At 42.8% G+C, this 13,297-nt stretch overlaps 1 protein-coding gene across 4 annotated transcripts in view; it reads left to right on the plus strand.

Annotated features, from left to right (window-relative positions):
* Positions 1–11,840: 11,840 nt before the first annotated feature.
* The window catches only part of samd10b (sterile alpha motif domain containing 10b), a 97,203-nt gene continuing 95,746 nt past the window's right edge, over positions 11,841–13,297 (plus strand). The window contains exon 1 of one of the 4 annotated variants that reach the window (XM_047383463.1): positions 11,841–12,275. In XM_047383463.1, coding sequence (XP_047239419.1) covers positions 12,191–12,275 — 85 coding nt within the window. In that variant the 5' untranslated portion in view covers positions 11,841–12,190. The remainder of the gene's footprint in view (positions 12,276–13,297) is intronic. The other 3 variants (XM_047383302.1, XM_047383223.1, XM_047383383.1) reach the window with 3 other exon arrangements.

Consider the following 13,297-nt stretch of genomic DNA (forward strand, 5'->3'; position numbering starts at 1 on the left):
AGGGGAATCCAGAGAACAGAGAAGGGGAGAAGAAAGGAGTAAGTAAGTAAGTAAAATTTTATTTATATAGCACCTCTCAAGACACAGATCACAAAGTGCTTCACAACACTAATACAAAGTACAATTGGAATAATATATTTATATATGTAAAATAGAAGAAGATAAGATCAAATCAAAAATAAACTAACTAAACGCAAGCCTTAAAAGATGAGTTTTTAGCTGTTTTTCAAAAGACACCACCGAATCCGCAGTCCTTATACACAAGGGGATAGAGTTCCAGAGTCGGGGAGCTACTGTTGCAAAAGCTCTATCACCCTTAGTTTTCAGTCTTGTGTGATGTACAGCCAGTAGGACTTTATCGCATGACCTCAGAGACCTGGGGGGATTGTACGGATATAAGAGTTCACTGATATAAGTTGGGGCTTGACCATGAAGACCTCTATAAGTCAGGACCAGAATCTTAAACCGAGCTCTGAATTTAATGGGGAGCCAGTGCAGCTGGATGAGTAACGGTGTGGAGTGGGAATACTTAGAAGATTTTGTCAGAAGTCTAGCAGCAGCATTCTGAACAACCTGGAGACGTTCCAAGAAGTTTTTGCTAAGACAGGTAAATAAAGCATTACAGTAATCCAAACGTGAGGAAATGAATGCATGGATAGCAATCTCAAGTTCAGAACGTGACACAATGGGACTTAACTTAGCAAGGTTACGTAAATGATAAAAAGAAGAGTGAACCAGAGATTTGATGTGGGTATCTAAGGAGAAAGCAGAGTCAAAGGTTACACCAAGGTTCCTGATGGAAGATTTAGCAGGGGAGAAGAAAGGAGCTTACTAGATGATGTGTGATGGTCTGCCAAGGGGAAGGTGAGAGGTCGATGGGGTTGTTAACAGTGGGGAGTCCAGTGAATGGATGTTTTTTCCACAGCGTTGGTGAAATCCAGAGGGTATGAAGACTACAGTGGTGCTGGGTGAACAGGTAATGCAGAAGATGAGGTTGAAGATGGACAGGTTGGTCAGCGGAACAGAACCCAGTCATGGGAATGTGTTCCAGGTAACAATGGAGGTCTTTGTAATGGTGGAGGTAAGTTCACAGGGGAAACTACACATAGGAACTGGAACTGAGTAATACCTTCTGGAGAGGAGAGACACAAGTGTTACTGTTTGTTCTTCATTGGCAATAATGGCAAAAAATAAAAAATACTTGTCGACTATTAAATTGACGACTATTAAATTGAGGCATGTGACGTCGCCCGGTGCGGTGGAGCCGGGGTCCCACCCTGGAGCCATGTCTGGGTACGGGACTCGTCGGAGAGCACCTGGTGGCTGGGATGCTCCTCGCGGGACCCGGCCAGGGCAAGCCTGAGCGAAAGACGCAAGACCATCCCCCAGTGGGCCCACCACCTGCAGGGGGAACCGTGAGGGACCGGTGCAAAGAGGATTGGGCAGCGCACGAAAGTGGAGACCTCAGCGGCCCGATCCCCGGATGCTTAGGCTGGCTCTAGGGATGTGGAATGTCACCTCGCTGGGGGGGAAGGAGCATGAGCTTGTGCAGGAGGTCGAGAGATATCGACTAGAAATAGTCGGTCTTGCCTCCACGCACAGCGTGGGCTCTGGAACCCATCTCCTTGAGAGGGGCTGGACTCTCTTCTACTCTGGAGTGGCCCACGGGGAGAGGGGAGAGGCGGCGGGCTGGGGTGGGTTTGCTTGTTGCCCCCCAGCTCAGCCGTCTCGTGTTGGGGTTTACCCTGGTGGATGAGAGGGTCGCATCCCTGCGCCTTTGGGTTGGGGACAGGTCTCTGACTGTCGTTTCGGCCTACGGGTCGAGCGGTAGTGCCGACTACCCGGCCTTCTTGACGTCCCTGTCGGGGGTCCTGGATAGTGCCCCTTCCGGAGACTCCATTATTCTGCTGGGGGACTTCAACACCCCAGGCGTGATCGGGAGGAATGGCCTCCCCGATCTGAATCCGAGTGGTGTTTGTTACTGGACTTCTGTGCTAGTCACGGATTGTCCATAATGAACACCATGTTCAAACATAAGGGTGTCCATCAGTGTACTTGGCACCAGGACACCCTAGGCAGGAAATCAATGATCGACTTTGTTGTCATATCATCAGACTTTCGGCCGCATGTTTTGCACACTTGGGTGAAGAGAGGGGTGAGCTGTCCACTGATCACCACCTGGTGGTGAGTTGGATCCGCTGGAGGAGGAGATAGCCGGACAGACTTGGCAGGCCCAAGCGCATAGTGAGGGTCTGCTGGGAACGTCTGGCGGAGCCCTTGGCCAGGGATGTATTCAACTCCCACCTCCCGGAGAGCTTTGACCAGATTCCGGGGGATGTTGGAGACATAGAGTCTGAGTGGACCATGTTCTCCGCATCTACTGTCGATGCTGCTGCCCGTAGCTGCGGCCGTAAGGTTTGCGGTGCCTCTCGCGGCGGCAATCCCCGAACCCGGGGGTGGACACCGGCAGTAAGGGACGCTGTCAAGCTGAAGAAGGAGTCCTATTGGCTGTGGTTGGCTTGTGGGACTCCTGAAGCAGCTGATGGGTACCGTGAGGCCAAGCGTGCCGCGGCCCGGGCTGTGGCAGAGGCAAAAACACGGGCCTGGGAGGAGTTCGGTGAGGCCATGGAGAAGGACTACCGGTTGGCCTCGAAACGATTCTGGCAAACCGTCCGGTGCCTCAGGAGGGGGAAGCAGTGTTTCGCTAACACTGTTTACATTGGGGGTAGGAGGCTGCTGACCTCAACTGGGGACATTATCGGGCGGTGGAAGGAGTACTTCGAGGATCTCCTCAATCCTGCCATCACGCATTCCCTGGTGGAAACAGAGGCTGGGGACTCGGGGTTGGACTCTTTCACCACCCAGGCTGAAGTCACCGAGGTGGTTAAAAAGCTCCGCGGTGGCAGGGCTTCGGGGGTGGATGAGATCCGCCCTGAGTACCTCAAGTCTCTGGATGTTGTAGGGCTGTCATGGTTGACACGCCTCTTCAACATTGCGTGGCGGTCGGGGACAGTGCCTCTGGACTGGCAGACTGGGGTGGTGGTCCCCCTTCATAAGAAGGGTGACCGGAGGGTGTGTTCCAACTACAGGGGGATCACACTCCTCAGCCTCCCTGGTAAGGCCTACGCCAGGGTATTGGAGAGGAGAGTCCGGCCGATAGTCGAACCCCGGCTTCAGCAGGAGCAGTGTGGTTTTCGTCCCGGCCGTGGGACACTGGACCAGCTCTATACCCTCTACAGGGTACTCAAGGGTTCATGGGAGTTTGCCCAACCGGTCCACATGTGTTTTGTGGACCTGGAGAAAGCATTCGACTGTGTCCCTCGTGGTGCCCTGTGGGGGGTGCTCCAGGAGTATGGAGTCGGGGGCCCTTTATTAGGGGCCATCCAGTCTCTGTACAAGTGGAGCAGGAGTTTGGTTCGCATTGCCGGCACTAAGTTGGACCTGTTCCCGGTGCAGGTTGGACTCTGGCAGGGCTGCCCTTTGTCACCGGTCCTGTTCATAACTTTTATGGACAGGATTTCTAGATGCAGCCAAGGGCCAGAGGGGGTCTGGTATGGGGACCAGAGGATTTTGTCTCTTCTTTTTGCAGATGACATGGTCCTGCTGGCCCCCTTTAGCCAAGACCTACAGCATGTGCTGGGGCGGTTCGCAGCCGAGTGTGAAGCGGCTGGGATGAGGATCAGCACCTCCAAGTCCGAGGCCATAGTTCTCGACCGGAAAAGGGTGGCTTGTCCTCCTCAGGTTGGAGGGGAGTTCCTGCCTCAAGTTGAGGAGTTTAAGTATCTCGGGGTCTTGTTCACGAGTGAGGGAAGAGTGGAGCGGGAGATCGACAGACGGATCGGTGCGGCTGCCGCAGTAATGGGGACGCTGTACCGGTCCGTTGTGGTGAAGAGAGAGCTGAGCCGAAAAGCGAAAGTCTCAATTTACCAGACGGTCTACGTTCCTACCCTCACCTATGGCCATGAACTTTGGGTCATGACCGAAAGAACGAGATCCCGGATACAAGCGGCTGAAATGAGCTTCCTCCGTAGGGTTGACGGGAACTCCCTTAGAGATAGGGTGAGGAGCTCGGCCACCCGGGAGAGGCTCGGAGTAGAGCCGCTGCTCCTCCACATCGAGAGGAGCCAGTTGAGGTGGCTCGGGCATCTATATCGGATGCCTCCTGGACGCCTTCCTCGGGAGGTGTTCCAGGCACGTCCCACAGGGAGTAGGCCCAGGGGACGGCCCAGGATAAGCTGGAGGGACTATATCTCTTGGCTGGCCTGGGAACGCCTTGGACTCCCCCCGGAGGAGCTGGAGGACTGGAGGAGATGTCTGGGGAGAGGGACATCTGGGTGTCTCTGCTGAGTCTGCTGCCCCCGCGACCTGGTCCCGATAAGTGGAAGATGACGAATACAAGACGAGTACAAGATAAAAAAAAATGCATGTATGAAAATTAGCAGGAGAAAAATAGCAGAAAATTAAAAGTGGTCAGTACAATCTACAGCGGCCTAAAGGTCTAACCATACCTCTCCATGTCTGTGTATTTGAGGTGCTTGGACCTCATGGACAAGCACGTGCCTGCATTCTTACTATTTATGCCCAACTGAACCATTGCAATTTACTCAGAGATGTGCAATTTTTACTAAAGCCTCTTAGGGAACAATATTGCCCAGATTTATTAACTATCTACTCAGAAGGAGAAGACAAGAATCAAAAATAAACAATAAGCCATGCAATACAGTTTTTCTAAACATGTTGCCCCATAGAGATAAATTATCCACACTGGGAAGAAAGCAGATTTCTCATTGAATATCAACTGTAGTTCATTGAAAATGAAAATTAAAACGTTTTTGTAATAAGGTTTTTTCCTTCTGTTCAGGTAATTTTTTATCTGCCGTGTATTTGATGCCACCCTCTGACTGGGAGTATTATTATCCATGCAGGTGCACACAGTCTATGTGAAAGTCTATCTTAGAAGAGCTTGGTGGGAGGGTATAGGAGACAAAATTCACAACACCCAGGGTTTCTGGAAAAAGCACAGTAGAGCCAAATAGTTTTACTGCAAAATCCACTTATAAGACACCTAAGGGGACCCTAAGATGTTTCCTGTCTATGTACTGACTGAGCTAAAACACAACAGGCTGTGTGAGTTGTTGCTGTTGAAGTTTAACTGAAATATTTCAAAATGAGGGAAAAATATAGGACAAGAAAATGGCTGGGGATTTTGGCAGATTGTGGAAAGTATGTTAGAGAGGCAATATAAAATCATATACCAATACTATCATAACTTTGTGAGATTACACAGAAGGAACCTGATGAAGGACAATATGTGCTGGAAATGTAAATTAAAAGTAAGACCTTTCTGCATTGTATATGGGACCGCAAATTTGTTAATCCGTTTTGGGGATTGCGTCTCATGGATCTATGTTGCACAGACTCAAAGACTGTAGGGGGGACGAGGAGGAGAGCCCATGGGACCTTCTCTTGACCAGCACTGGATAGTCTTTCATATCGTAATTCTGGTTTCATGTATATTACGGGACATTTTACTATTGTGAACTAGATTTCCACTAATCCTTATCTTGATGTTGTAGGCAGAGATTAACACTTTGCAATACTTCATCCATTTTGCTTATCACCCAATAAAAGATGCTTTCACAAAACTTGGAGAAGAAACTCCTGAACATGAGAGAAATAAATATTAATATTTTTCATAGTAAAGAATGGATGTAAACAATAACACTTTTCATACCCCGTTATGCGGTTTTTACTTATTTTTTATCTGCACTGAAACACACTATTGTGCATTTCTTTCCACAGGATTTATACCAACACCGCTGCTTCTGTGTAACCTGAAACTATATAAGCCAGAGTTTGGCGAGTTCCTTTATCTCATAGGTCCCATTCTATTCATTATTCACCACACTGGTCACCCTCTAAATTAAAGATCCAGGCTTTGCTTCTCAATTTTTTACATGACAAAAGGTATTTACAGGCACCCAGAATCAGACTTCTAACTTGTCTGTAACTACAAGGGAAGGCATGCAAATGTGTGTCAGTCTATACATGTGCATTTTTAACATCATGTATAAATGTGTATGAGTGTGCATTTATGAGTGTGTAGTCCTCTTCCCTCCCAATCAGCAGGCACTCTGGTGAAGCCCTGATAGACCAGCCGGTGCTTTGTTCCCCTTTGATGTTCAAGTTCCTGGGCTTTGGGGAGGGTGCGCATCTTTTTACATAGTCTTTCAGGGTCGCTCCGGTGTTCTAGAAAGAAAAAAAAGATGCAGATTAGCCATCGATACAAGGTAGTATACATCTAACCGTGCAGATGCATACTGAATTAGCTGTGATGATTTGAGATTATTCTGACAATGCCACATTCACAGCTCGATGGCATATTCTTGTCTTTGATGTGATGCCAGGCCTTTTGATGGGCAAATAACAGCCAACTTAAGTTTCCATTGACACATAGATGAATTTTCAGGTGTGTCTGCCAGTAGATTTCCTCAGCAGGTCTTTTTCGACTTGTAAAAAATCACTGAGTCACACTGAACCATTAGGTGGCTCTCATTGAATCTGATACTCACTTAAACAGATCAGTCAATCTATCATGAATAGTCATTTTTGTCTGGCTAAAGCAGCTCCTTTGGGTTATTTGCAATTAACCACCACACATAACTTTAAAAATCAAGGAAAATTATACATAGTTTATTTTCTATATATGAAAATGTGAAAAGTGTAAAATTAATTTGTAAATAGCCGCCTCATTACCTGATTAAAATCCTGTGCAACCAACTGCTTGCAGAAGTCACCATAGTAAGAGGAGCCCACCTGATTTATATTTTTTCATAGAAATGTTCTGTAAAGGCCTCAAAAGCTTGTTAGAGAACATATTTGAACAACCAGCATTCCAAAAACCAAGAAACACGCACAAAGGTCAGGAATAAACTCATTAAGATGAGTAATGGAGGATTAGGCTATAAAATCATATTCCATGAACATATGAACATAGAGCTCTGTTCAATGCATCATCCAATAATGCAAAGAGCATGGCACAGCTGCAAGCATCTCAAGACGTTGCCATCCACCATCTCCACCATCTTGCCCAAGGCTGGGCAATTACTGTGAATTGCTGCAAGAAAGCCATAAGAAGTCACCTTTTGCAGACAAGTCACGTAGAGGACACAACAAACATGTGGAAGAAGGTTATTTGGTCAGAAGACGTCCAAATTGAAATTTTTGCCCTACATGCCAAATGATACATGTGGCGGAAAACAATTGCATTGAACACAGCATTCCCACCATGAAACATGGTGGTGGCAGTATCATGATGTGAACATTATTTTCTTCAGCAGGGGCTGGGAAGCTGATAAGAACAAAGCCTAAAAGACCTGCAGCTGTAACTGCAGCAAAATTGGTTTTACGATTTATTTAGGGGGGCTCAAGGGGGTAGGACACAAATTCAGGCCACACTTTCCAGACTTGTATCAGTAAAAAAATGTAACAATCATTTATCATTTACCTTCCTTTGCACAATTCTATAGACATGCATATATATATATATATGCATGTCTATAGAATTGTGCAAACCCAAACATACAGTCAAAGTCATTAAGAACTATCTTCAGTGTAAAGGAGACTTACTGGAAGTGATGGTATTGCCCCCGCAGAGACCTGATCATCGAGTGTGTCTGGGATAACATGAAGAGACAGAAGGATTTGAGAAAGCCTACATCCACAGAAGATCTGTGGTTAGTTCTCCAAGATGTTTGAAACAACCTACCCGCTGAGTTTCTTCAAAAACTGTGTGCAAGTGTACCTAGAAGAATTTATGCTGTTTTGAAGGCAAAGGCTGGTCACACCAAATATTGATTTGATTTAGATTTTTCTTTTGGCCAATGTCTAAACATCTTGTTTAATGTTCTGTGACTTTTCCAAAGAAACATTGTTTTTTAAACGGGGGAACAAAGTCTATCATGCTGTAGACAATTAGTTGGTGTCAGGTGTTTCAAAGAATGTTATTCAGAATGACATCATGAAGCTTTAAAATTTATCTAGTCATTCATTGGCCTTTTAGGTAATTGTTATTATTATTGAAATTAGGATTTTTTTTTTTTCTAGCCTTTAGTAAGAGCCTTGTTTGTCATGAACAAAATAACTGGCAGCACACATGGTGACGAGACTTACAGGGATTTTGCTGTTGTCTCATCTGTAATCTGGCTGCAACTTGGATTATTTTCCTCCAGACTGATTCAAACCCAAAATTATTCCATAGTTAAAAGATAAATAATCCAGAGAAAGTGTGTCTCTGATACTTTAAACATATCAACTACATTTTTAGTATTTTTGAAGACTACATGATGCAAAGTATGACATTTTAGGGTACGCAAGAAATTAATGATCTGTCATCACCCTTTGCTTGTCAGCAGACCTTTGTGTTCATAAATGCACTAATGTTCATTCTTTTTGTGGGCAGCTATTATTTTTTGATTTTACTTGCTTGAAAATCATGAGGTGATTGGAATGCAAAGGCTACTACTTTTAAGTTTACAAACAGCAAAACATCGTAAGAGCTTACTTTTTACTAGGACCAGTACATCAAATGTAATACCTTTCAGTGTTTGCTTTTAGCCAAACTCTAACAGAAAATTAAGCATTTTAGATTTGTAAAGAAAATTTGGTTGTATTTTGTTTGGGTTTTAAATCTTATTCACATCTTTTGGTTATTTAAACTGTTGTCTCTGCTTCATCACTTTTTAAAATCACAATTAACCTGCACTACATATCTGATTACCGCAATTTTGAACTACCATTAATAGTTTATAAAACCCTACTTTATAAAACAAACAAAGCAATAAATTGTGTTAGTAACACTGAAAATAGTAACTTTTAAATATATTTTAAGAAAGGGGCATATAAGTGTCTCCAACAACAGCTAACACGTGTCGTTTATTGGTGCAGCAAGGCACACAAATATTGGATATGGATCATAACGTATAGAAATGCCTTTTTGCGGGTCACTTCAAATGACCTCTTAGGACCGTAGATTTAGTCAAAGCAAACTCTTATTTGTATACCATGGTGGCCTGGTACCTTAAAACATGATGAATAAAATTGTTTAATGAGGAATGATAATCTTGTATATATAACCATAATTAACTATGAATTGAATTAGTGATTAAGTTAAACGATGGATGTGAATGTGTGTCTTTTGCCTGGTTCACACGCCAGGATTTTTATGCCGACATTATCCCCCGATCTTTCCCTTCCAACGTGCCCCAATAATCGTGATAATTCTTGAGATAATCTTGAGATTGAATGAGATATTTCTACTGTCTCTGGGGTGTTAAGAGTGTTCTAGTCTGCTCTGAAGGATGTCGGGACCTCTCCGACCTCAAATCGAGGATATTCATGTTGGATTGTCTTGGCCCAGTGGGGCTACTGTGTGGGGTGTTCCCTAAGGACAAACAAGCACGCAGCCTATTGAATGAGACATGTAGCCAATCAGAAAGCGAGCTGATGGAAACACGGAGGGTAATTACTCTGAACTCATGAGAGGGTTTGCGAGATTTCCGTCATCTGAATGTTAGTGAGTGAAATCTATTCGTGTGTGGTGTGATGTGCTGGACACCACACACTGAAAGACCAAACCTATTAAACCTACAATTTTTTATTGTCATGTGTGGGTGTCTCAGGTTTAAAAATAGGCCGACAATTTGAAAATCCTGCTGTGTGAACCAGGCATTATGCACTGAAGTGGTTACATGTTGAATATTACAGGGTGATGACTGAATGTTGAAACCATGCTAGTCACGATATAGTTATTATGGTTGTAGTGATCAGTTATTATTCTGAATACATTTATGGAGCTTGGAAGAGAATCTCTGATACTAAAATGAAGCGTCTTATAGAAAGTGTAACAGCCACTCAGAAGCATGGGAGAAACTAAATATAAGATATAGCCTATAGCCTAAGATATAACCTACAAATGAAAACAAACCCGAGGGTAACAGACCTAGAAGCTAGAAAGAAAAAATAGAAATAAACTCTAGGAAGAACTAAACCAGTGGACATGGGGAAAAGCCAGACTCAGGGAAATAACCAACCGAGTAACAACAAAAAAGGGGTCTAAGGACAAAAGGGAAAAAGAACTAATAAACTAGAAGAATGCACAAGAATAAATAAACCTAACTAACAGTAAACAAGCACAGAAACACTAACCAAGAAAGTAAACTAGAAAAACCAAAGAAGGAAAATAAACAAGGAGAACTGTAATAATAATAATAACAATAATAATAACCAGAGGAAACAATTCTAAGGAATAAATAAACGAGAAAGCAACCACCAAGGGAACTATGGGTGAGGGGAGAAAGAACTACTAAAACTAGGAGGCAGGAGAGAGAACAAAACTAACATCAGGATAACAGAAGGAATATAAACAAACAAGACTACTAAACCCAAAGGAACAGAAACACCTAACTGAAACGTAAACAAACACAAAACCAAAACAAAGTCCAAAATGGCAGATCCTGACACCCCGGGCCAATCAGACAGCTGTTAAAGCTGAGACTCAACCAAAATCCAAGGTGAAACATAATTATTGGAACCGCGGGTCCACAGAAACAATCTGTTTCTGTGAGATTTGAGAATGCAATGAGTTTACTCTCAGGTAAGGAGCTCTAATGGGACACAATGTGGTGGCTGCCTGGTGCTGACGAAATTGACTGGTCACAAAGATTGTCCTAGAGCTGAACAGATTCCTCCTTCCAATGTTCCCTCTTAGATCAGTCAGCTAGTTGAACTCAGAATTAGGCAGCACAGTTCTTTTCTTCAAGCCTCTGAGAAATGAAGAAGTTCCTGGTAGGGTTCCTTAGGGTTTTTAGTCTTAACTAAAGGTGGTTCTATTGTTTGTTTAATTCTGTCTTTCATTCATAGTGTGCGTGAATAAAATTTGAGCTGATTTTATTTGTTAGTTGTTGTTAATCAATACTAGGTATTCCTTGTTGAGAACTGATAACCACAAATTTTTACATTATGTAAAAGTTGACTTTTACATAATGTGTCAAATTTTGTGTGGATTTCGATCAAATCAGAATCCTAACATATAAGGAAATCTCCATATGCTTTATCTTATTGTAATCTGCATAGGAAAGGACATGTATTCACTATTTATTAGTCAGTCAGTCTCATAACTTATCACAATCAATCTGAACATTAACATAATCTGATGTACTTTTAACTTAATTACAATGGCAACAATTAACTTAACTTGAGAAGTTCATCCTCTAGCAAGTTTTACTTTAGCATCAGCACAGTCACAGAAGCTGGATAGAAACCTGCTCCAAAACAGAAACGTTTTCATTACACAACTTACCTAAACACGTGTGTTTCGCTGCTATGCCCCGTGACAACCAATATCTTCAATTAAATTCGAATCAAAGAGAAACCTTGGCCAGGTCACCCTTAGAAAATACATTTCCTATCTCAGTGGGAATTCATAATTAAATAAAGGTGTAAATAAATAAATATTCAGGTAGGATTTCTTACTAAAATAAATAGATATTGCGACAATTGTTGAAAATGACATCTACAAAATATATTTGATTAAACTGTAACATATTTTAATTGCACATTTTTATTAATATTCAAAACTCCTTTTTATAGAGTAATTGTCACATAGTTCTAACAATAACTGACACGTTTAAGCGTCATGTTTTTGTCCTATTTTTGGTAGATTTTCAGTAAACAACTGATCCAGTAAAATAAACCTATGACAGGTGCCACTTTAAAGCAATTAGTGGTTTTATTCAAATGTGTGTTTGTCTCCACAGCCAGCGACAGACGGGTTGTTGTGTCTCCAGTGTACCCAGGAACAGCTGCCGTCGGGGCGTGATGACCTTTTTGTCTCCCGGCGGTCAGGTACGGAGAGAGGGGGGCGGAGACAAAGGAGGGGCAGCCTCGTATCGGACTGGGTCCCGACGTCCCGGACAATAAATGACCGTGAGCCGACAGAGAGCGGCGGTGTAAGGCGAGTTTCCTTTTATTCTCAGCACGGCTGCCAATAGAGCTGCCTCCATTCTCACAGTGCTTTAAAAGGAGCCAAGAGGCGCGCTTCATCCTCTGTGTCAGTAGCCTACATTTTATGTCTCTGGGAGGATGAGGGAGTCCTGTTGACACCACGGAGAGATACACGCTGAGACCGAGCATGGCTGTGGACGGTAAGAGCGCTCACTGTCTCTGCAGCATCTCAGCGGGACAGTTTTCTGCAGACTTTTGTTCGGATCTTACTTGTGAGTTCTGATCGTAAAAAGCTTCTCATTCATTCCATATTTTCGAGAATGCCCCTAATTGAAGTTGTTGACAGGATTCTTGTTATGGGTTTTACCTAATTAAAATTAATAATAACATAAACGCAATGTATTTAATCTTTGTGAGGTTAACCGTTTCTAAACTTGTCAGTGACACTAAGTGTTAAAGTGAACAATAAAGATGCAATTAAAACGAAATTATTTATTTTTCTGACAACTACAGAGTTCTATTTTTCCACTGTTTACTCGTGTGGTCGGGTTTATTTTTGTTGACCCAGGAATAATTACTGTTCAGAACCACTATTCAATTTATCCCTAATTTTTTGCTTTCCACCGTTTTTTAGTTCAGAACAGCTATCCAGTATATTTGTCATTTGATGACAAAATACCACGTTTTCATGTGTATTGTGCTACAATTTATAAATTTAACTAATTAATTTAAAAACAAATTTCTGTATTTTATCTATTTATCTAAAGTATACATATGTGTATGTGTGTATATAGATTTTTCTTCTTTAGAAATCGAGGAGAGAGAGAATTGTAATTATATTTAATAGTTGCTGAATCTTGTACAGCAAACAGAAACCTTGCAACCATGATGAATAAGTGATGAGGTCATATATTTTGCTGCCTCGGCTTGAAATTTATGCTGCTCTATTGGTGCACAAGTTGTCTTTCCACTCCTCCATTTAGCTTGAAGGGGTAAAGTTTATCAATATTGTGCTTTAAATTTACTTAAAGACTTCTGCACTGTTTCCACTGTTGTTTTTCATGACCCTACTATGTCCGGTGTATGGCTGGTTGTTTTTTATTGCAGGTTAGGAAACTTAAATGAAGCCTAATCAAAGTTTTTTTTTTCTTCTCAAGAACAATAATGTGTGTTAGAACATCTCTGTTGTCCCAAGTGTGTTTTCAATCTGTCCTTTGTCTCTTGATGCATGTTAACTCTTTCTTATATATTTAGCAACATCAGCCTTGTGTTACACCAATTAAATGCACAAGAT

Source organism: Girardinichthys multiradiatus, chromosome 1 (genome assembly GCF_021462225.1).
Source record: "Girardinichthys multiradiatus isolate DD_20200921_A chromosome 1, DD_fGirMul_XY1, whole genome shotgun sequence".
NCBI lineage: Eukaryota > Metazoa > Chordata > Actinopteri > Cyprinodontiformes > Goodeidae > Girardinichthys > Girardinichthys multiradiatus.